Below are 23,569 nucleotides of genomic sequence, written 5' to 3' on the forward strand. Positions count from 1 at the left end.
TTTAGGAAAATCAGTCTCAGAAGTTTTGCTAAAAATAACTGCTATCAGATAAATCTACTTGCAACCTTCGGGGTTTTTTTCTTCTTGACGCTAGTATGCTCCTTCACATTCTGAGCTCTTGCTGCAAGCACTGATTTGACTGTTATAAAACAGAAATGGATGAGGAGATAAAAACATTTAGTATTTAAAAACCCAACACCTGTTATAGTTTACCTGAAGCTTGGCGAGACAAGTCACTCTGCAGCACAGCCAAACTGGTCACCTTCCCTGCAGCAGCTGCGCTTATTCCACTGCTGAGAAATTATTACTAGATATTGTCACCATTAAGAAGTTAATATTTTCCGTTTTCTTCAACAGTAACTTTGAAATACAAGGAATGATTTATGGCAGAGCTTCTAAGCTAGTGTAAATTTTTGGAATTCCTGTAAAAACAAAAATATGAATACTGGCTGATGATCTGCCTCTACCATTATACCACCTGGATGCTGAGCTGTAAGGTAGAGCTCTGTCTGTCTTTACTGAGATTTGCCACAATTAAGCAGTTCAAAGATCTTTCAAGTTCAGACTCAGGTATTGCTAATGGGGTTTTAGTTTTCCTCCCTGTGCCTTTTCCTTGGTGATAATCAGGAGAATATATTTGCATTCATTTAAGAACACAACCCTGCTCTTTACTAGGAGGTTTCTGGAGTGCCTGGCTCCAGCTCTGCTGACAGGCAGGAAGCAGACCTCAGAGAGGGGAGGGGAATTCTGCTTACTGTAGGGCTTCACGCTCATCACAGGGATGCTGCTGTGGTGTCATGATTAAAAAATGTTGGCTTTGTTGGTGGTGGTCAGTACTGCAAAATTATTCCTGACATTTCTGCCGCATATTTTGGAAGAAATCTATTTCAGTCTTTGACTGTGCTTTTAATTGAAAAAAAATGCCTTCCATCCAAAGAGCTTAGTGAAGATTATATTTGTTTAATGTACTGGTTTGTTCAAAGAAATCTCAAAAAAGGATTAGGTGTGAGTATTGAGTTTATCAAGTAGGCCTATGTCTGGATTAGATTATAATTGTCTTCCATTCAGTTACTCAAATATTTTCCTGATCACTCATCAAGAATATTACGTTATCCCTTCTTCTTGTGGTTTCTTCTTGCTTCCTTGTGGCTGGAACTCTAATTTTCCTTCTGATAAAAGCTTGTGGCTTTCATTTAGTTTGCTTACACAAACTAAACAGCACAGAGATGCTGAGATTTTGTCAGCTTAATAACTATGAAATAAGTCCTTCCGTAACACCTAAATACATGCATGGATATGGATATACGTAAGCATCAGAGCACAATGTTGTAATGAATGTCACTTAATACCAGGATCTGGATAACTGAAACACAATAACTGACATGGTTACTGTTCAGATGTCATTATTGTGATTTTATTTATTTTATTACACCAGGGCTACTGGAGTCCTGCAAGTAAAGTAGGGCAGGGCAGAAGTCCTGTTTCTGAGCTCAAGCCAAGGTATATAACCCACAAAGGCTGCCCAAACCATTGGGAAATGCTAGTAACGCTGAATGGTCACGACAAACAAAGCTTGCACTCAGGCTCTGCTATGGGAGCAAAGAAAGGAGTGGGATAGATAGTGGGGGATGCATTTAATAACTGACATTTCTGTAGATCAAGAAAGGGATAAAGACTTTGAAGCCTCCCATGCCTGTCTTCTGCGAGTCTTTGTCTCTGAAAGTTAATATCCTATTTGTCTTGGGAACAAAATGAATCTGGGTGGAGTTACCTAATAATGATAGAAAAGTTCTGGGTTTGTAGTTCTGAAGCAATTGGGTAGAGCCAGCTAGTTCATTATTCCAGACTCAAGCTGTTTAGTTCTTTCAGGGTATTTTTTTTTTTCTAGGAGAGTGCAATATTGAATGAGTTTTGTGCTGAATTCAGTGTAGGTTAGGACTGATTACAGCCTCGCTGTCAAATTATATCTCAGGGAGGACTGGTAACTGCCCCCCCTGCCTAATCTATGACTTTCCATCAGGGTTAGGTGGGTGCCAGGATGGAAAGGTCTGCCACGACAGCAGCAGCTGTGAGGATGTAGAGTAGCAGAACTTGGAAAAATTTATAAACAAAAATACTAGGAAAACAATCAACTTGGAAATAAGCAACTATTTTTCCCTGAGACTTGCTTTGTTATCAAATACTGTAAGTTATTTTTTGCATACTTTTGCATCAAGCTGTGGCTTGCACAAGCATTTCAGTTCAGTGAAACAGAGCTTGTAGCTTCCCTGTGTTGTCAGTGCCAATATGGAATACGGCCAGGTAGGAAATGAGAAAGCAGGACTCCAGACCTATATCATTGTCCCGGAAGCAGACTCCAGACCTATATCATGTTGATGAGCCAGTGTTCCTGGACCTAGCGGTACCATTGCCACTTACATTGACAGAAGACAGATTGAGATTTAGTATGCGATTCAGGTGATACCGTTGCAATCTAGGGCAACTGCAGTTTATTTTAAGTTGCAAAGTTTTTGCAGAACTTAGTTGGAGTGAACTTACAGCAGTCTTCGTCTATGACATTTTCTGGATCTCCATTTTTTCATCAATTTTGCATTCTCCCAGTAAAAAAAATCTTCATTTCTCTTTCCCCGTATACTTTCCCTTCTTCCTCACTGTGTGTTTATTGATAGCCACTAAGATTTCTTCCACTAAGTATGCCTTTCTGGATCAGGCTAGAGCTTTCTCAGAAACATATCACGCAAATAAAGCAGTAATATAAAATGTTGTGTATTCCAGGAAAAGCAGATGCAGGAAATGAAGTCATTGATTTAAAAAAAAACCTGGAAATAAAGGAAGATTTCTACTGTTTGTGATACATAAAATCTGCTTAATAAGCGAAGAATAGTATCTGCTTCATGCAACTTTCTGTGGTGCCTTGGGCAACATTTTTACATATGGGTACCTTCTGATCATCTTCCAAAGTCAGCTTGCTCAGATAAAAACAGTACTTGAATGAATAGATTAGGGTTTGAATAGTAAAAGAAGTCACTATTCTCTTTTGGAGTCTTGTGCATTTTACATAAAACGGGTTTGGTGTTTAAGCTGACTATGCAAAGCTAGTTTACCAGGAAATATCAATAAAATCACTATTTTGATCCAGCTTGTTCTTTTCTTCAGCATAAGCAACTCTGCAGCAAGTCTGCCCCATTTGTGCTGCCCTTTGGCTGACTACCCTTGGGACACTCTAGAGTGCTAGACTAAAAAGCTAGTGGAAGCTTTTATATAAAAGTAACTGTATGGTATTTAATTTTTATAGCTCATAAAGATATTCGGAATTATTTGCTTTCTTTTTTATTATTATTTGTTATTTTGGAAATCTTTGTTTTATAAAGAGCTGTCATGAATAGGCTTAGCAGCCAGTAAATCCATTGGGCCCTCCACAGACTAGAAAAACATCTGCCTGTTCTGCCATGCTCAGAATGGGCTCTAGAGATTTGCCTGACTCAGACAAAATGAGAATGCATACTTCTTTGACAAGCTGAAGTAACCCACTTCATAAAGCGTAATTCACTTCTGATCAAGTCTCCTCCCATTCCTACTCTATTCCAGCCTCTGTCTGATGTTCCAGCTGGATCTAAATACTTATTTGCTTACCGAATTATGTTTAATATGGTTCTAAAGCTGCTGTCCTGGTGCCTGCCTGTGAGTCAATTGTGCGACAGACCTGAACTTCCTGTTGTTTGTGTCGAAACTGCTCAGATCATGTTTTTCTGTTTCGTAAAAGCTGTTGAGTTACAAAAGAATAAAAAAGATATTATAGCAGGATATCATCACCCCAAATTTACTCCAAATTTTTTTAGAAAAGTTGTCATTAATAACTTACTGCCTAGATGAGCTGAGTAGTAGTTTTTATGTTTTGCTTTAGTTCTGAACAGACAATTTAGGAGGGAGCTAAACCTTTTTTGTTTTGTGAGGGTGGGTGGGTCACTGCTGGCAGTAAAGACTTTTTGAAAAAAGCTACAGAAAATAAAGCTTTGACTGTTCAGAACTATTTTAATGCATTCAGTGTTCTTTACAGACTGGAAGTGATGAGTACGCCAAGTTACAAGTGCAGATTTCTGAGAATGCTTGGTACAAAAATGATGTTGTTAACACTGGACTGCAGGAAGGTCTAAGAGCTGGTGCCTTTAGGGAATTAATAGTCACCCTGAAAAAAAAAACAAATGAACTTGTTTTAAACATAGCCGTTTTATGAGCAGATTGCTGAGATAAAAGAGGAAGGTGACAAACTGAAGAATGGACGTGAAAGTCCTCCAGTGAGAAAACTCCATCTAGGCTCAATGAAGATTTTTGTTTAATTCTTAATCAGTAGTTTAATAATTTTCTGTGACTAACATTATTTTAGCTATCAAGGAACTGAATATCCTTTACTGCAGTTGAGTAAACTCTGGAAGTCAATCCCTTGGACAGCTGAAGATGTCAAATATGTAATCATGCAATCTGATTGAGTTCTAAAGCTGGTCAACGAACAGCTCAGGGACTTAAGAAGTACTCTTATTCACCACAGGCTTATTTTTTGTGTGATATGGGCTGCATTGCTAATCAGATGTGGTATGTTTATGTCTTTCAGATTTGCCACTGGATTATAGATTTACAAGATTTTCCACAAATAGCTCAGCAACTGCTGGGTACTACCCAAGCCCTCCAAGAGCACTGCTGCCAAATGAAGAGTCAGTGACTACAAAATAGGTTGTCAGCTTTTTCCTTAAATAACCCTTTGGTCCTTACTTAAACTGCTATGAAATGCTAATTGGTGAAAATGCTGTGTGATGCTTCATATAATAGAATGATGGATTAAAGCAGACTCCTGTGTAGACTTGGGTTTCACTTGTTGCTCTAGTCAAGCCAGAACAGGTGAGCAACCCTTCCTTCCCCCTAAATCCTCTCACCACCACTAACTTTTGCAAAGTGCTATTGGCTTTTCCCATGCACTGTCCAAAGGCTTCAAGAGAACTGTACTAGTAATAACTTATCTCAAGTTACATTATATTCAAGGACATTTTCTGTACCATCCCTATATAAGCTAATGCTGTTGCTACCGTAAGGCTCAGGAAAGACAGGAACCAGACCTTCAGCCGTGTTCCATTAAGTTACCTTTGACAGCCGAGCTTATCACTGTAGATCAGTGTTTTTGCAGGCTCTGAGGAATTTATTCTCTCACTGTAACTGTTCTCGAGATACAGAAGGACTGAGGCCCAAAGAGAAAGATGCATCATAACCAAAAAGAGACTTGAATGGGATTTAGGCAGCTCGTTGCAGACTGACAGTCCTGAAAGCCTTTGTCACATACTTTCAATTCCTAGAAGTGTCTAACCAGTATTGACCAGTAAGGTTCCCTACAAGCCTTTTTTTCCTTTCGTCTTCAATACCTCAAGAGTCAGAGCTCTTCTGTAGGAGGGAAACCTGTGTACAGCTTCTTTCTTGCATAGATTCAAACCTGCATTCTTCACCTGCCTGGGAAATATTTCCGTGGGTAGGAAGGATATAGCACTCAGCTGCGTAAAGCCAACTTTGCTAAGTACAGCCTCAGCCCGGAAGAAAAGCAAAACTGAAGACATAAACTGAATATGTGCTTTCTTATCAGCAAATTTAAGGAAATGAGCACCCTATTCTCTGCAGATTCAGTTCCAAAGACCTGTTCTTTGGCGCTTTGGACAGAGAGCCTTTGGTAACAAACAAAAAGTAGGGATACAAAACATGTCAAAGATTTGTTTAGTCAGCAGTTTTGTCTCACTACAATGGCAGAATTTTTGATAAATTGCCCTCAGAGTTTAAAGAATGATAAACAGAAACTTTATTTTCTTGTTTTCAAGAAAGTACTTTTTTAGGCCTAGACAATTGTCAGAATGCATTTAACTTCTGTCGCCACAGCTCACTTCATATTTTTGCAGCTTCACCAGTTATTTTTTGTCATAATCAGACACAAACACCATTCCACCTCATTTCAGAGATACCAGCTGTTGTTTCTGTATTTTCCTACCTTTACAGAGGATGTTATTTTTACATTTTAGTGATCCAGTATACTTAAAAGTAATATGCAATATTTCCAGTTTAACATTAAGCATTGGGTTTTTTTCGAAAGGGAAACATAAATGAAGAAAAAAATGAGAAAAACTTCTCTTAAAATAAGGTGGGTGAAGAAGGAAGCTGAAAATGCTATTCTTCTCATAAACTGTAAGCTGACAATATTTCACTTAAGAGGTAGCAGTAACTAGTACTTGAGATTATTTTGAGATATTTAAATTAGCATTAATATCTTGGGCAGCAAATCTGTCTTATGGTAAGGATATGATTTGTATTAAGCAGAGACATACAAATGAAATCTTGGATCCCTGATTAAAGCATCATCTGAACATCTAATTTGAATCAAGTAATCCTCTGCAAATAATTTCTAACTAGGTTATGGTCCAAGCCAATATTGTGTGCCCTCATGCTTTTGTTATTCTGAATTTGGAACTGATTTTTGTAGGTTGGCTATTTTTTTCTTGGTTTTTGAAGAAAAATAATTAAAATTGAATTGTTAATGAAAATTAGAGTGAAAATCCTTGGTTCCTGGCATCTCAGTGGAGAAACAATATTTTTTTAAATGAAAAGATGATAAATTCTAAGGATGGCCTGAACACAAAGCCCGCCAGAAGAAATATGTGTATGGACTTGCTCAGCTGGGAGGTGACAGTACCTGTTTCTGACGAAGGGTGTCACAGAGTTCCTGTGAAACCAGGACTTAACAGCTCTTACGAGTGAAAGACTCTTCTTATTCAAGAATCTTTGAAGATTATACAGGTCTTCTTACAAAGCCCTCCAAAATAAAACAGAGCATTTTCTTTTAGGTTAGATGAAAAGGTTTCATAACTCTAGACAATTTTTCTGTCCTTTCCCAAATTAATTGTGGTCTCAGTATTTGTCGATTCAGCCATCAGTTTGCACATGCTTGGCACTACTGATGGTGGGGACCTGGCTGCCGTGAAGCGGGGATTGGAAGTGGAGCAACTTTAAGATGGCAATCAGTGCTGTAATGATGGGAGAGCTATTGGAAATGGAGGTGGCATGGAGAACAGGCAGAAAAAATGCACATAGCAGAAAACTAGTAGTGAGCTGGTCATATTTCACATGACATTGTAAAAACACCATCCTTACTTCTACTTTCTTTCTCTTTGTTTTTCTTTAACCCCTGGAAATCTCTGAAATTTCTTGGCTATTGATAGAAAGATCACTGAAGTGCCTGCAAAACTATTTTGAGTATTGGCAGGGAGACATAAAGTTATAAAGATTCATTAAAATCACTGTGTCTGGTTATATAGCCCTAAAAGCCACAGTTTTGCTTAAAACCAGAGATGAATACCAAGTCTCTTTTGGTGTCTGTTTTGGTATGAAGAACATGTGTCTGAATTTTAAAATAAAGATAATTTATTTCTGAAAAATACATATGTTGTTTGAATTTACTTTGTAGCTGAGTAGCAAAGGAAAAAACAGGAGACAATATAATCATGAAGCAGTGCAAGGAGAGTTTCACGCTACGGGCTCATACAAAGCAAAACTTGACCCACTCAGAATAAAATATATATAAATCAATTAAAAACTATACAAATTAATAACTTTAATGGCTATAGGGAAGTCAGCTTTGATGCAAAGCAGAGCTCACTGCAAGTGTTTCCTCAATAGTGCTTGATCCTGGAAACTAAAGGCTTCTTAATCCCCAGTGAATAAAAGTTAAATGAACACATGCAGATAGCTTATCCATGGTAGATACAGAGCTCTGCAGGACATAAGCCTTTCTGAGGCTGCTGTTTCCCCAAGCTGCTGGGACTCTCCAGCTCGTCTGAGTCCCGGGTATGTGACAACGCAGCAGCGCTGGAGCAATTCCTAAGGGAATTCACAGGAAAAATTGTCTGATGGTAGGCACCAAGAACTAGCACTCCCCAAACTGTTTTAAATCTGTTTTAAGTAGCAACCAGCCATTGTCTAGCCTGGCGTGACAGCCTGCCTCGGGAATAAAAGCATCTATAAAATGGGGACATGCAGGACTCCAGGTAAGGTGGCTGGTCCTCTAGTGTCCCAGGTCTTCAGACACTGCATAACGACTCACCTACGATGACCTGTAATGCTTCGAATGTTTTCATGTTTAGATAAATAACATCTAGCCCTGCCCATGTTGCCTAGCATGATGTTTTATAGCAGCCGTTGGCTATAAAAATTGAAAACAATATGACCATTTCACAAGTGACAAGTGAAAACAGTTCCTGCCACGTCGTCCTAGGTCATATTTTTGCCAGCGGCTGTACAGACTCAAGTTTTTTAACAGTTTTTTTTACAGATACTTTAGAAATTGAAGAAATGGAACTTACCTTACCAGAAAGCTGGAGGTTCATTATTGGCTTTTGTATTGTAAAATGGTGCAGAAGATCATCTATCACACACAATACAAAACACTGATCTTTATTTGAGGAAAAATAAATCTAAACCCTGACCCGGACCCAAGTCACCCGGGATCAGATCTGGGTACTGCCAGATTGGGAAAAATAACCCAGTAAAGGCTGGGCTATTGAAGATCACAACTGAGATTGCTTGAATTCAAAACTGTTTAGTTATATTTTCCTCAAAAATATTCTCCTATAGACCTTGGTTTTCTTCTTACCAGGAGTCCTAATCCAGCCTCAGAGAGGAGTAGGGTATGGCCAGCACTTATTGCTCTAGCAAAATGGAAGTTTTCCAATCTGGCCTTGTAGTGCTTCTCTTTCCTATGGATGCATCGTCATTATTTCCTAGCTAAGTGGAACAATATACAATTTGTAATCCTTTTTCTTACCATCAGTAGTATTGTGATTTTACATTTCTTGCAGTGGCCTTGTTTGAATTATGTGGCTGTGACTTGTGCAATCATATACCAAATAAACATTGTAGCGTCACCTTTAAATCTTTCCTCCTGCGTCCAAGAATGCATTAAATCCTGCCAAAGCAAATGACAGCAGAGTGTCAGAATATACAAATTAGCAGAGATGCCAACGGTGGGAAGGCAGTGTCTGAGCTTCCATGTCAAACTTCTTTTGCCACCAAAGGGAACGAAAATGCAGCAAGTGTAAAATACACTTTTGTACAGAACCTTGATGTTTTACATTACAGTTTCTCAGAAAGTCAAGTTTAGAATTAAAGTTGCTTCTGTGCAAATAGGTAAAAGTCTCACACACTGCACCATACAGTGAGGTGTCTGATAGGAAGGTATTGCTTCTGACTTCCCTAGCAAGGGGGCACAGCATGGGGCAGCCCACTGCTCCTCAGCATCATGGAAGGAGTAAAACTAGTTTTCTGATACATTTCAGCGACTGACTTTTAAAACAAAATATGCCTCTTTCTGTACACATGCTTGGAGGCAGATGGTATTTCAGCTGGAGCATAGCGTCAGATTTAGGAGGTAAAGCACGCAGGAACCTTATCTCTGCAGAGAGTGCCAGATATACTGGTATAATGGCTGTGATGGTGTAGTCACAGACATCTATTGTTAACAACTGCACAAGAACTTGCCCTTCCAGCAGGCATGTAGCTGATCCAGAAGCCCCTGGGGAAAAGACTGAATCCCATTATAAATCCAGTTGCCTGTAATTTTGTTTCCTGCAGTTTTAAGTAAGTAGAACACCAAACCTCCTCAGTGAGTCACAAGAGAGAGAAAAAAAAAAACATATTAAAAAAAAGGAGAGGTTTTTCCTTTGAATGCTTTTGGTGCAAGAAACAAATCCTGCTTTTTCGTAAGCATTATAAATAGAAATGCTTAACTTGAAAACAGAGCTGGATTAGGGCCAAAATAAGATGGAATCCAGGAAGTTAAACAGACTTGGACATTTCCATCTGGAAAAGCTTGCCAGAATCTTTACAGGGCAAATGGGGCATTTGTATCTCATGGTCAATGGACTAGTACTGTGTCCAGCATGACCAATCATTTTCTTGAATTTAGGACAAAGGTTCAAGGAAAATGTTCTCAGGATGAGGTAGGTCCCCACAGCAGTTCTCTGGCAAGCATGGCAAGACCACAAGGGTTTGTAGCTGACCAGATGTTACAGTTCACAGAAGGGCAAACATCTGAAGCACCACATCTAACTTCTGCCCCCGGTGCAGCTAAACTGATTTAATCAGAACTGTGCCAAAATATTCCTCACGCTTCCCACTCATGCTGCTGGAGTGCATGCATAGTTCTCGCACACACGGTCATAACAACTTTTAAATACTTGCATTTGGGTGAGAAACCATTGTAGCCACTTCAAAATGATGTTATGGCTTCAGCCCCTTTCACAAATTACAGGGTGCAAAACACAAAAAGGCAGCAGCACAAATGGAATAGCAGTCTGCACAGCGCCCGCCACAGCTCAGATGACCAGGCAAAGCAGAGTGTGCCAGCCAGAGAGGTATTTCTATTTCCTGTTGGCTACTAAATGTTGAGTACATACACTTTGATTTCCTCTTCCAAGGCTGAAGAACTTATGTTCCTTTTAAAAGTGAAGAGAATAATAAACCACATATGGTTTATTCTCTCTTTATTATTAAACTGTATACAAGAGAAAAAGAAAAAAGTGTTCCTGTCCAAAATTTATGAGAGTAGTATTTTCAGGATATATCTTAGGAAAACAAATCCATTAACATTCAATAGACGTTCCTCTGTTACAAAACTAATGTAACTCTGAAAACCGTGACTCCAGGCATATAATAAATCTAAAATAAAAAGTATAGGTGAATGTAGAAACTCCTCTCTTGCCTTAACTCAAAAGAATACCTGAGAATTGCCATTTTCTTGCTACACCATCCCCCAAGACCTCAGGCTCAGGAATTTAAATGGGTACTCCCAGGTGCTGAACAGACTGCAGATTATATCATAGAATTGTAGAATCATAGAATCACCAGGTTGGAAAAGACCTCTTGGATCATCAAGTCCAAAAATTACTATCTGCCATTAATCCATGTCCCTGAGCACCTCGTCTACCCATCTTTTATCAGTCTAAATAAAGAAGATGCCATTGTAAATTTTGTGAAAAGAAACAGCGATGTTGTGAAATTGAGAGATTAAAAAAAATATTTATCCTATACTGACAGAAGGCTTCAAACAGTATGTGCTGGAGGGCTGCTGTTGAAGCAGCTGCAGTGGTGTTGGAGACAGATAGCAACAGTGAAGCTGACTTTCCCTGGTTCTTCCCTCAGAGTTGCCCAGAAAAAAAGGGCATGATTGCCCATACATATATACACATGAACAGGCAGTAACTGAGGGCTAAGATCCCATAGAATCATAGAATCACTAGGTTGGAAGGGACTCACTGGGTCATCGAGTCCAACCATTCCTAGCACTCCCTAAACTATGCCCCTCAGCACCTCATCCACCCATCCCTTAAACACCTCCAGGGAAGGTGACTCAACTACCTCCATGGGCAGCCTCTGCCAGTGCCCAGTGACCCTTTCCGTGAAAAAATCTTCCTGATATCCAGCCTGAACCTCCCCTGGCGCAGCTTGAGGCTATTCTCCCTTGTCCTGTGCCCTGTCACTTGGGAGAAGAGCCCAGCTCCCTCCTCTCCACAACCTCCTTTCAGGTAGTTGTAGAGAACAATAAGGTCTCCCCTCAGCCTCCTCTTTTCCAGGCTAAACAACCCCAGCTCTCTCAGCCGCTCCTCATATGACTTGTTCTCCAGCCCCCTCACCAGCTTTGTTGCTCTTCTCTGGACATGCTCCAGAGCCTCAACATCCTTCTTGTGGTGAGGGGTCCAGAACTGAACACAGTACTCAAGGTGTGGTCCCACCAGTGCCGAGTACAGAGGGAGAATAACTTCCCTGGGCCTGCTGGTCACACCATTTCTCATACAAGCCAAGATGCCATTGGCCTTCTTGGCCACCTGGGCACACTGCTGGCTCGTGTTCAGTCAGCTGTCAACCAACACCCCCAGGTCCTTCTCCTCCAGGCAGCTTTCTAGCCAGACTTCTCCTAGTCTGTAGCACTGCATAGGGTTGTTGTGCCCCAAGCGCAGGACCCAGCATTTGGCCTTGTTAAACCTCATGCCATTGGTCTCGGCCCAGCGGTCCAGCCTGTTCAGCTCCCTCCCTACCCTCCAGCAGATCCACGCTTCCACCCAGCTTACTGTCATCCACAAACTTGCTGAGGGTGCACTCAATGCCTTCATCCAGGTCATTGATAAAGACATTGAACAGGGCTGGACCCAGTACTGAGCCTTGAGGAACCCCACTTGTGACTGGCCTCCGGCTGGAGTTAACTCCATTGACCACCACTCTCTGGGCCCGGCCACCCAACCAGTTTTCAACCCAGGAGAGTGAGCGCCTGTCCAGGCCAGAGGCTGACAGTTTCTGAAGCAGAATGCTGTGAGAAACTGTGTCAAAGGCTTTACTGAAGTCCAAGAAGACTACATCCACAGCCTTTCCCCCATCCAGTAGTCGAGTCACTTTGTCATAGAAGGCAATCAGGTTAGTTTGGCAAGATCTGCCCTTTGTGAACCCTTATTGACTGGGCCTGATCACCCGGTTGTCTTGCATGTGCTTCATGATAGCACTCAAGATTACCTGTTCCATGACTTTCCCTGGCACTGAGGTCAGACTGACAGGCCTGTAGTTCGCCGGATCCTCCCTGCAACCCTTCTTGTAGATGGGCACAACATCAGCCAGGCTCCAGTCCAGTGGAACTTCCCCAGTCAGCGAGGACTGCTGGAAGAGGATGGAAAGGGGTTTGGAAAGGACATCCGACAGCCCCTTTAATACTCTTGGGTGGATCCTATCTGGCCCCAATGATGTGGGAATTCAGAAACTAAGGGAATGAGGGAATTACCCATATTTCATATGAAGTGTTGGGGGGGTATTAGGTCAATTAAACAAACTAAGCAATCCTAGGCAGTAAGCATGGAAATCTCTAGATCAGTCATAGACGAGTGATGAAAAATGGAGTAAAGAAGAAGTTCAAGGAAGATAGAGTTGAGTGTCAGCATTAATAGCTCAACGAGGTAGTAAGTGGACGGAGGGTGTCAAGGAACAGAGTTTTTACATATATTTACAGTAAAAAATAACTAACTAAATATACCCATTATGTGAGGTTTCCCTCTTTCCTCTAATCTTTCTCCTGTTATTTTGCAGGATTTGGAGATAACTTGGTACATTACTTATATTAATCCATACAAAAAATTAGAAAAAAAATATAAATTTGTAACCTGCAGACAATTACATGAATTTAAGAAAATAGATCTGATAACTGCCATTAATGTGGCCGTTGTTAGATAGGTATTATGAAAATACAGAAATACTCCATAGCAGTGCCCTTGAAAGCACAGGAACAGGATGATACCAGAAGCCCCAGATCAGGACCCACAATAACCAGTTACTGGTGCAGACTAGTGCAACATCATGAAGCCCCTAAAACTAGTAGCAGACACAAAACTGGTTTTAAGGAATATGTATGGCTACAAGAGCAATCCATTGGCGAGCACCATTGCTTCAGAATCAAATGTGCAGCACGGATCATTACGGCATCCTCTAGTGCAGTACGTGTAAGTATCATATTTAAGTGGAAATTAATCTCTAATGCCTGTTTGTGTTTCATCTAATATCCCACCTCTGAGTCCTGACTGCAACTAGGACATAGCAAATGAGACAGTTGCAAAGAGAAATGGAGAGTCAGAAACAAGTTCGAATACAGTCCCCAACATACACATTTTTCATTTATGCATCTCTAGAGTAAGGAGGGAGGTACACAAGAGTATAAGACACAGTAACTGGGGGTGGGGATAAGCAAGCAACTTGTAAATATTTTCATTAATTCCAGCAGCTGTTTACTTGTCTGCTTGGCTTTCCACATATTAAATGACTCCATAAAATAGGTGGATTCTAGCCTTAAAAATTCCATTCTTTGGAAACACTGCGTTACAAATGGAAAACATTATTGCAACATATCTGGCATCCAGAAAAGGAGATTGTGGCCATCAGTTCTCAAGAAGCACTGACAAAGTCCTTCAGTACGAGCATTCATGGTTTGTGCTCCCCAGGGGACACTTGATACACAACATAGCAGAAATTTAGAAGGAAAAAAGTATATGTTGAGAAAGGTCACAGATTTGAGAACATAAAGTAATAAACAATTCAGCTGAATAAAAAGCCACATGCTGCTGAGTGCCCTCCTTCTACAACCTGTTCTGATCATCATCAGAGAAAAGAAAGTGTAAGCGCTAAAGAAGGAGCAGGGCAGTTAGACGACACAACAGCTGCTAGGAGGAGATAACCTTAAATCCTGTTGAAGTCTACAGTAATGTAAAAGCAGTAAAAATGATATTTTCCTACTGCTGTCAGAACAGATTGTGCTATTGAAAGGCACAGACCAGATGATATACATAATTTTTTATTGGATCCAGGTACTTTTTGATATTTCGCAGTAAGTACTTATGTACCTGCTTTATGGCTGATGTCTTCCTAACACGTCTGAGAACCTAAATCTGTCTCTGCTCTCAAATGTTTTACATCTCCTTGCTGAGGTTACTGATGCTGCAGCTTCCCATTCACTAAGAAATCTGCAGGAATTTTGTTCTCATCTGACTTTCTGCCTGCTGGCCTTAGGCTAAACCAGGCTGAACACATGCTGAGAGCAAGAAAGAGGGGAAGAAAGGAAATGTAAAGCAGAGAAAGATGTTCCATTTACATATAAAGAAATGCTGTTTAGGAAACATGTCTAGTGCTTTCCCCTTCCAGATACCCTAATGATATTTTGACTATCACAATGTAGAAAAGTAAAACTGCAGCTGTATGGAAGAAAGAAGCATTTACAGCCTGTAGATCCAGAAGAAGACAAAGGAGGTAAGCATTTGTTGCACTAATGCATCCTTCTAGTCCCACAAATGTACCTGGCACCTGCTAGAACTGTAGGAAGCAATCCCGCTAGGTCTTTCTTTGAGAGAAACTGCTTTGCACTGCACTAAATGTGCTCCTGCCAGAAAGGTATCCTAATGAGCTTAGAGAAAATTTCCAAATTTCCAACTGTTTCTGATTCTCAGGACCATTTTCAGGCCACTCCTTTTCATTAGCTAGTTTTGGAACAGTGACTATTTCTGCCCATTGCCTGCACAGTGATCCAGACCCCCAAATCCCCGAGTAGTAAATGGTATGAATCATGCAACCCTCTCATAAACTTGAAGGACGTTAGGAATGACAACAAAGTTAGCACACTCTCTCGTCCACACCCCAGTTGGAAAAAAAGGAGATTGCCAATGTTCCCTTATATGAGACTGGAATTGGGATAAGTTTTGAAAATCATAGCTGTCTTTATGTGGTACTAATAAAGTCCAGGGGGAAGAGTTGAGCAGAGCAGCCCAGATCAAGGAGAGCAGGATGAGCATTGTGCAGATATGGAGATTCACAATTCTGCAGTTCAGCTACTAGGAGAGATTGGTCTAACACTCTTGTCCTAAAGATTTCACATCACAGTGCTAAGATCAGAAATCATCACAGCTGGACACAAAAGGCAAAGAGAACACAAGGGTTGCAGCCATAAGAAAATTAATTGTTTTGGAGAATTAGTGAAAGAATTTGGAGAATTTCATATTTTTCTCTCTTTTCATTTGAAGAGATTTGTCACTTAATGACAGAAGTAGAAGTGCCTCTTACATGGAAATTAGTCATCAAACAGATCACATAGATAATAGGACTTCATTGATAGGGAGATACTTAACAGCACCCACATTCCCACCCCCACCCCCAACACCCAACAGAAAGAAAGAAAGAAAGAAAGAAAGAAAGAAAGAAAGAAAGAAAGAAAGAAAGAAAGAAGGAAAGAAAGAAAGAAGGAAAGAAAGAAAGAAGGAAAGAAAGAAAGGAAGGAAACTGGATGACATACAGCTTACCTCTTTAGGTTAAAATCTTCAGTCGCAAAGAAAGAAAAAGGAAACATTCCCCCATCTTCACAACTAAGTGGGAAATAAAGGCTTTAAAATGTATGGAGCATCATCAGACACTTGGTGTCTCCTCCAGAAAGGATGATCCCTACATCACTGGCTTCATGCAGCCCTGCTGCCTTCCTTTCTCACTGCCCTAGCACAACAGCAAGGGGTTGCTTCCTCTTCACGTCCTCATGATTCAGCTCATCAACACAGCTGGAAAATAAAATGCATTTACCCTCCCTGCAAGCCAGATAACCACAAAATCTTTGTGTAAATTTTCCATTCTTGAGCATCATTTACTATAAGGCGGGAAAAGGACAGATGTTATCAAAACCTCGTAACCAAGAGCTGTCTGCTCGCAGTGTCTCTGATGCAGCAGACAGTTTCAAGACTCGCACTGTATATTTTGATATTGAAGACAGTGAGTTCTGTGTGTGTGACCTAAAAAAAATGCAGCAATTGGAAAGGGCAACGTTTCCCACATAGATTTGGCTGTCACACAGAAACCAGACATTTCATGTTCCTGGTAAACTTGCTGCCATAAAGGCCAAGGAAAAATAAAGAGCATGTGACATATAAGTAGAACAGTTTCTGATCTGAACAGTTTTCAAACAATTTCCATGGAGCATTCTTTGTATAACCTGGCCAAGTCAATGGTCTTTAGCTCCAAAAAGGTAAATTTAGCCCCTATCCTAAATGCGCTCTGGAGTAATGCCACCTGAAAGGTCAGTTTGTTGTATGTTTCAGTATCACATGATGTCATTTAAGGGAATGACATCAATGAAAATTACTAATCTCAATGGGACCTTTCCAATAGGAAAAAAAAAAAAAAAAGGAAGGAAAAAATACGCAGGGTTCTGATTCTTGGGAGCAGAGACGGAGTGGGAAATTTCAGGGACAGAAGCACCAAGTGAGTGGAAATTATATGACAGTATGTTACTGAGTCAGTCATTTAAATTAACTTCATTGTTGGTGGCAAGAGGAGGACTTGATTTATCACATCCTAAAGAAGACATTTCAAACAGGTCAGACGAATTCTGCCCTGAAACTACTGTTTTTTTCTCTGGAGTTATAAAGTCTAGCATGACTAGATCAGAGGGAGTTATCAGCCAAGCACAGAACAAAAGTGCGTGACACATTCAGAGGTTAGATGGATCCCACCCAGATTTTCTGCTCCAGATTGACATTGTGTCACTGTTTAATTGTTTTCTTCTTGCTGTCATCAGCAACAAATTCAATGGCATGCAGCAAGGCTAGCAAATCACAGAGAGAAGCTCAGCCTTCCAAGGAAGGTTATGCCTGTTGGTAAAGAGGTGAAGAGAAGAAGATCAAAGAGGAGCCATAATCTTGCCTGTGCAAGTAGCATTTTGAACATAACCATGCAAAAGAGACTGGAAAGGACCTTTACGGGTCATATGGTCCACCCCTGGCTCTTAGGCATGATTCATCAGACTTTCAATACCTGAACTCTTCTTGTCAAATAGATGTTCAACCGGTACTTAAAAAGCCTCCTGGGACAGAGGTGTCACTCACTCCAGCTTTATTTACCCTTACATGTGCTTTATGGAAACTTCCCCCCCACCTCCCCATTTATTCTAAATTTCTCTTACCGAAACTCACATGCAGTTCTCAGAGGATCCAGATAAAAGAATATCTTCTTTTCAGCAGCTTTTGCATAGCTGAAGGCTGTTGTCACATCTTCATCCAGTCTTCTCATCCTTAGGGCATTTTTTTCAGTCTTCCCATATACATGACGCTTGCTAAACCAGGGTAACTGTCATTTCAAAATTATTAGTGCAATACTGAAATCTAGATCTTGCTTCTCTTCAAATCATCCTATAGATTTTAGTTTATTTATTTATTCTGACAAGCACCCTGTGAGTTATTAGGAAGTAAAATGAGCCCCATTTTACACAAGAGGACATCAGGCAGAGATTTTGTGGCTCTCCATCTGTGTATGCATCTCCACCACAGTCTAACTGCACACCAGAGCATGACACAAGGACAGCACAGCTCACGCTCTGTGATACAGAAACCGAGTGCACAGGCTATAGCGGAGTCACTATGTGCTTTGCCCGCGTATTCAGTTGTGACAAGGCAGCACAGTGTAGTTTCTCTAAAATATAGATAGATACAACCACAAAAAAATAGGTCAGGATTTCAAAAGCCATTTGAGTATTACGCTGTTCAGAATTGTAAGGTCTAATTCCATTTTATTCAGTCAGATACTTCCTATATTTAAATATCTAATGATGCAGACATGTGACTATTAACTTAGGAACTTCCCTCCTCATCACTTAAGGCATCCTGTTGATTTTAGAAACTCCAGTGGCACTGTCCTGTTAACCACATCTGGTCTGACCAGGGGAGCCCATAGTTCTTCTCATTCATGTCACAACATTAGTATTTTACAACTCTACTATCAATGCAGTATAAGATACCACTCAAAGAGCTGTTTAGAAACATATCTTCTAAGGATTAATCTAGTGTTTGCTTGACTGAAACTGAAACTCTTGGTGCTTTCAGGCATGTCATTACTGGTAAAAAAAAAAGCAAGGTTTCATCACAGGCTCCAACTTTGCTCTTCTTGTGGATTCCTTTTCATTATGCTGACACTCTCAACAGATATCACTGGGAAACACAACAGGGGGGAGGGAGTGAAGGGGAACATATAGTTTCTATTTTCACTTAGTTTCCACAAATTTATTAATCTTGACAGAACAGCAGGAAATCACAATGTAAACCATGAAGAACCTGTTTAAAACCTTCCTCTGAAAACACAGCTTTTACAGTTTAAAGGCAGGGAACTGAGCACTTAGAGACCACTGACTGATTCAGTGACATTGGTAAACATTTTATTAAAATGGAGAATAAGCTTTGTGAAATGTAAACTGCAGGTAGTTGGACAATATCCTGACATGTAAATATTTTTATTTTCATTCCAATGGAGAAGTCTGTAGATGTTAAAATACGCTGAGCTTCTGGGAGCCAACAGACATTTGAAATTCTTCACTTCATACTTTTTCTTGGTTACAGTGACTAAGAAAGGAAAGACAAGTGTCCCAAAGGATGATTTATTTTGTCCTTTATTATATTACTTTCCTAAGTGTCTTCAATTGATTGGCTGCAAAAAATCATCGGGATGATTGGCTTGAACGGTCATGGTTTCATGTTTTTATTTCATAGGGGAAGCGTTCATGTAAGCAGTCACACCACACTTCAAAGACCAGACTGACAAATCACCTTTTTGTTTCTTTGCTGGCTTGAGGGAACTTTTGGATTAGAGTTCCTTTTACTCTCACACAGTGTGGTGACAGCACCAGAGGTGGAAGCTGCTCATGAATGGATCACCTCAGCTTCTCTAACCTCCGCGAGGCTCCCTTGGCCCAACTGTGGTGCCTCTGCCGTATGTTCTAGGTGCAGAAAATCAAATTGGGTATTTAAAAGACAGGTAGATGAAGTGCTTAGGGATATGATATAGTAGCGGACAGGTACAGTTGATGATCTCAAAGACCTTTTCATAGAATCATAGAATCACCAGGTTGAAAAAGACCTCTTGGATCATCGAGTCCAACCATTCCTATCTGCCACTAAACCATGTCCCTGAGCGCCTCATCTACCAATCTTTTAAATACCTCCAGGGATGGGGACTCCACCACCTCCCTGGGCATCTTGTAGGTTTTCCAGCCTAGGGATTCTATGATCCTCCTGCGGTGACGCCAACGCATTCCCAGCGCAGAAAGGAGAATCAGGGTATTTCCATGAAGAACGAGCCAGGGAGGAGCGGGCGGGGAGGGTGGAGGAAAGCCGTGTGCACATCAGCAATAAATAAGAAACTAAGCAGTAAATAAAAAAGGAAGCGGACGCCGAACTAAGCGAGTGTCCCGTGCGGCAGCCCCTGTGCCCGGAGCGGTGCTGGCGCCATGGCGAGAGGGGCTCGGAGGAGGAGGACCGGGAGAGGTGAGGACGGAGGGCGGGGATGCGGGAGGCGGGAGGTGGAGCGGGAGGGGGGAGTCGCTTTCTTCCTGAGTTGAAAAACGCTCCCCTGCCCTCCCTCCCCCCTCCCCCGGCCCCGCTCCGTCCCCCGGGGCTGCGGGAGGAGAAGCGCTGCGGCGGCTCTGGCGGGGTGGTGAGTGCCCGTGCGGGGCGGGATGCGCTCCCTCCGCGGCGGGAGGCGGCTGGGAGGCCCCGGGAAAGCCCTCGGGGCCCCCGGTACCGGGCGGGTTTGGGCAGGGAAGGATGGGAGCCAGCGCTCCCCCGCGCCACGTTTCCCCATCGCCGAGGGGGACCGGGAGCGGAGCGGGGTGGCGGCTGCGGGCTGTTCCCGGAGCGCCGCGGGGTCGGGGCTCTGCATTCGGGACACCCGCAGCCCTCGGGAGGCGGGGATGGGCCCCGCGTGTCCTGCGAGAGGCGTGCGGGGTGGGTGAAGCCGTGGGTGACGGCGCTCTGCTCCTCCCCAGCCCCGGGACCGCGAGGACCGCCGAGCCCTTGGGCAGAGAGATGGGACTCCCAAACGTGCGGGTGTGAAAGGTAAGCGGCAGCATCCTTGTCTTGCACCTAGAGGAGCTCGGAGACAGGAAAAGAGCGATTTGTTCCATGTAACTTCCTGCCGCTTTTTTGTTTGTTTCGTTGGTTGGTTGGTTTTGGAAAAATCAGTGACCTGGGACCGCGGCTGGTAACTCGCGGGGCTCGGTCTCCTCAGCCGCAAGACGGCAGTTTGCAATTCCTTTAGCTACTATTGCGTGAAAATGATCATAGAATCATAGGATAGTGTGGGTTGGAAGGGACCTTAAAGCTCATCCAGTTCCACCCCCCCTGCCACCTTGGGCAGGGACACCTCCCACCAGATCAGGCTGCCCAAGGCCCCATCCAACCTGGCCTTGAACACCTCCAGGGATGGGGCATCCACAGCTTCCCTGGGCAACCTGTGCCAGTGCCCCAACTGCCCTCATGGTGAAGAAATTCTTCCAAGAGAGCGGTGAGGCACGGGAACGATGCATCATCACTTGGCGCATCTCTTGCCAACTCTTGAAATTCAGTTTGACATGAATGAGAGTTGCCATTCTCTCAACTTTTCTGTCATTCTCTTTTAAAACCATCTAAAGCTGTGATATTTTCCTGCTTTTTCAAGCTGGAGTGGCTTCCGTTTTGGACATAAACAATGGCAATATAAGAAATTGGTACAGTTGTGAATGAAATACTGGAAATATTGCTCAACTAGTTGGAGGGTTTTGGTCATGCTAAGACAATCAATTGTAATTAGAATAACACTGAAGTTTTAATATAGTCTAAACAAAGACAAAGAAAAATCTCGGCTAAATATTACCACATTATGTTTATCGTGCCAAAAATTATTATAACTCTTTGCACTAGTTCAATAAAGGAACAATTCAGCTGAAGGGCACCACTGGGAATCAATAATTCATATGCTGTTTATTACTCTGAAAGACTCTTGCTGGGTAGCCTTGGGCAAGTCACTCCACCTCTCTATGGCTCTGTTTCCTTCCTCATAAAACAGATAAATGTTCTTGCTTGCTTTACAGGGGTGTTGAGAAGCTTAATAAATTAATTTGTTTCATAACTACTTGGAGAAGTTTGGGTGCATTTTTCTACAGAAGCGCTAAATATTGTTTCAACTCTGAGTTCTTTTACTATGTGTCATTGCTTATATGTGTTGCTTCAGTGACCTAAGTTAGCTACGTTTTTGTTGGAAGTTGACAAAGTAGCAGTTCTGGATTGGGATTTTCTTGACTTCCTGTAAATTTCACTAGAACATGAAAACAAAATATACTAATCACAGCATATTTTACTCATTTTCTTTTCTTGTTGAAAATAATAGCTTGCTTTTTTTTTTGTTTGATGCTTTGCATAATTTTGAATTGCCATAAAATAACTGAGTACTGTTATTTATTACAAGAGCAAGAGATGGGGAATAGTGTATAAATATATCTGCATCCTCTACTGCAGAGACTGACCTCAAAGGACGCTTGGTGCTAGTTTTCCACTGCAAATTCGTACACAATCTCTTCCAAAACCCGTTTTTTGGTCATATAGAATATGGGTTGCAAAGGAAGAAAGGCATGAACTGAATAGTCGATTGCCTATGTGATAGATTTTGATTGTCTAAGTGAAGTTCAGTTTTTGTTACAGTGTATATTAGCTATTCTAACTAGATATTTAGTAAATGTCTGCACCACAAGGGAGAGGAAAATATGTTTAATTACCTGGCTACATATTAGATGTGATTTTCATAGGTTGCATGCAGTTAAAAGTAAAAAGGAGTAGCTGGAAGCAAGTTTTAGAGCGACATCTTAGTTTTGGTACTTCCTAACGGCTCAGACTGTAGTTTATATGCTGGTGGAGAAATGGTCACATCCATCAGTACCCAGCAGTTTGATAAGTTAGAACTAGGGTTAAATGGGTCTGTAAATGAGTCTATAAAGCTGAGATGTCCCTTCTCTCAGAAGCGATTGCATTCAGCTAAAACTGAGTCACATTCTTAGACTTGTGTGTGGAAACTTGCACATCTGGCACCCACAACATACTCTAGCAATAAGTAGAAAGAAATTTAGTTACTGTTGCTATTGTTATTGGACATTTTGCAAGAAATAAAGCCTGTTTTCCCTGTTTTGGGGTTGGTTATTTTTCTGAAGGGATTAAAAAAAAAAAAAAAAAAAGAGCTTTCTGTAATCATTGTTTTCCATGGTTTAGACTTGGTAACCCAAGTATCTGGTGAGTGAAAGAGACTATGACTTTTGCTTAGCAAGTTGTATTTAATTAGTATATATGATATCTCAGTGGCAAGTTTGTCCTAGGTGTTTACACATTCTTTGCTGTCTCCATTCAGCTGACGTAGATCAAAGAGTTTACTAACAGTAGTGTAGTCCCCTAAAGCTGTTAAACCATGGTGCCAGTTTGCGTTCAAGACTGTAGCCTCGTATGTATTATAAATAGACTCAATATTTGGCAGAAAGCCTTCCCTTTGAGCTACTTTTCTGTTTAGATGGGTACCTGTGTCTTTTAGCCCAGCCAAGTCTGGTTGGGCTATGGTTATGTGTGACAGATCTGCATTAGCAAAAATCCCAAACCTTTCTGTGCTACATTTTGGCCTGACTCGGCTGTCGTCTCAGAATTGGAACAGAGCAGAGGAGGGGATTAAAGCCTGTGAGAAAAAAAAAGGAAATTTAGCTGATGTCACCTGGGACTATTCTCAGGAATGCTTTGTCAGTAGTTGTTTAGCAGAAGTGAAGTGTTGGTAACAGAAAGCTGACCGGAGGAGTCTGGTCATTTTGGGAATCACATGAAGGACAGAGTGCTGGAAATAGTTTCTCACATTGGTTGCTGACATCACACTTTGACCCACTTTTGGGACATGGTCAGGTGTGAAAGCCCAGACACAATGCAACCATTATGTATGTGGTCTGAAATTACCTTTGTTTAGTCTTTCTTTCTGTTTTTTCCCTTGCCTAGACTAACAGAGTATACAGTAGGAATCGGCAGTAGCATTGTTTAGAGCAGGCAATAAATAGATTGCAGGAACCCTGCTCACTTGACTCAGGCAGGTATTGTATCTCCGAGCCAGGTAAATGTAATTTTAACATAAGAATTCTTCCACCGCAATTGTCCGGGTTTACTTT

General features: G+C 41.5%; 2 protein-coding genes across 4 annotated transcripts in view; both read left to right on the plus strand.

Moving 5' to 3' along the window:
* Positions 1–7,464, plus strand: part of NT5DC1 (5'-nucleotidase domain containing 1) — a 140,935-nt gene extending 133,471 nt beyond the window's left edge. The window contains exon 12 of the mRNA XM_009562233.2: positions 4,610–7,464. Within this exon, the coding sequence (XP_009560528.2) occupies positions 4,610–4,728 (119 nt within the window). The 3' untranslated portion in view covers positions 4,729–7,464. The remainder of the gene's footprint in view (positions 1–4,609) is intronic.
* Positions 7,465–19,748: 12,284 nt separating this feature from the next.
* DSE (dermatan sulfate epimerase) overlaps positions 19,749–23,569 on the plus strand; it is a 38,302-nt gene continuing 34,481 nt past the window's right edge. Inside the window, exons 1-2 of one of the 3 annotated variants that reach the window (XM_054062808.1) lie at positions 19,749–19,892; positions 20,393–20,462. The gene's annotated coding sequence lies outside the window, so the exon portion shown is untranslated. Of the gene's footprint in view, positions 19,893–19,983; positions 20,062–20,392; positions 20,463–23,569 lie in introns of those variants that run through there. The other 2 variants (XM_054062810.1, XM_054062809.1) reach the window with 2 other exon arrangements.

This window comes from Cuculus canorus, chromosome 3, assembly GCF_017976375.1.
Source record: "Cuculus canorus isolate bCucCan1 chromosome 3, bCucCan1.pri, whole genome shotgun sequence".
Taxonomy (NCBI): Eukaryota; Metazoa; Chordata; class Aves; order Cuculiformes; family Cuculidae; genus Cuculus; species Cuculus canorus.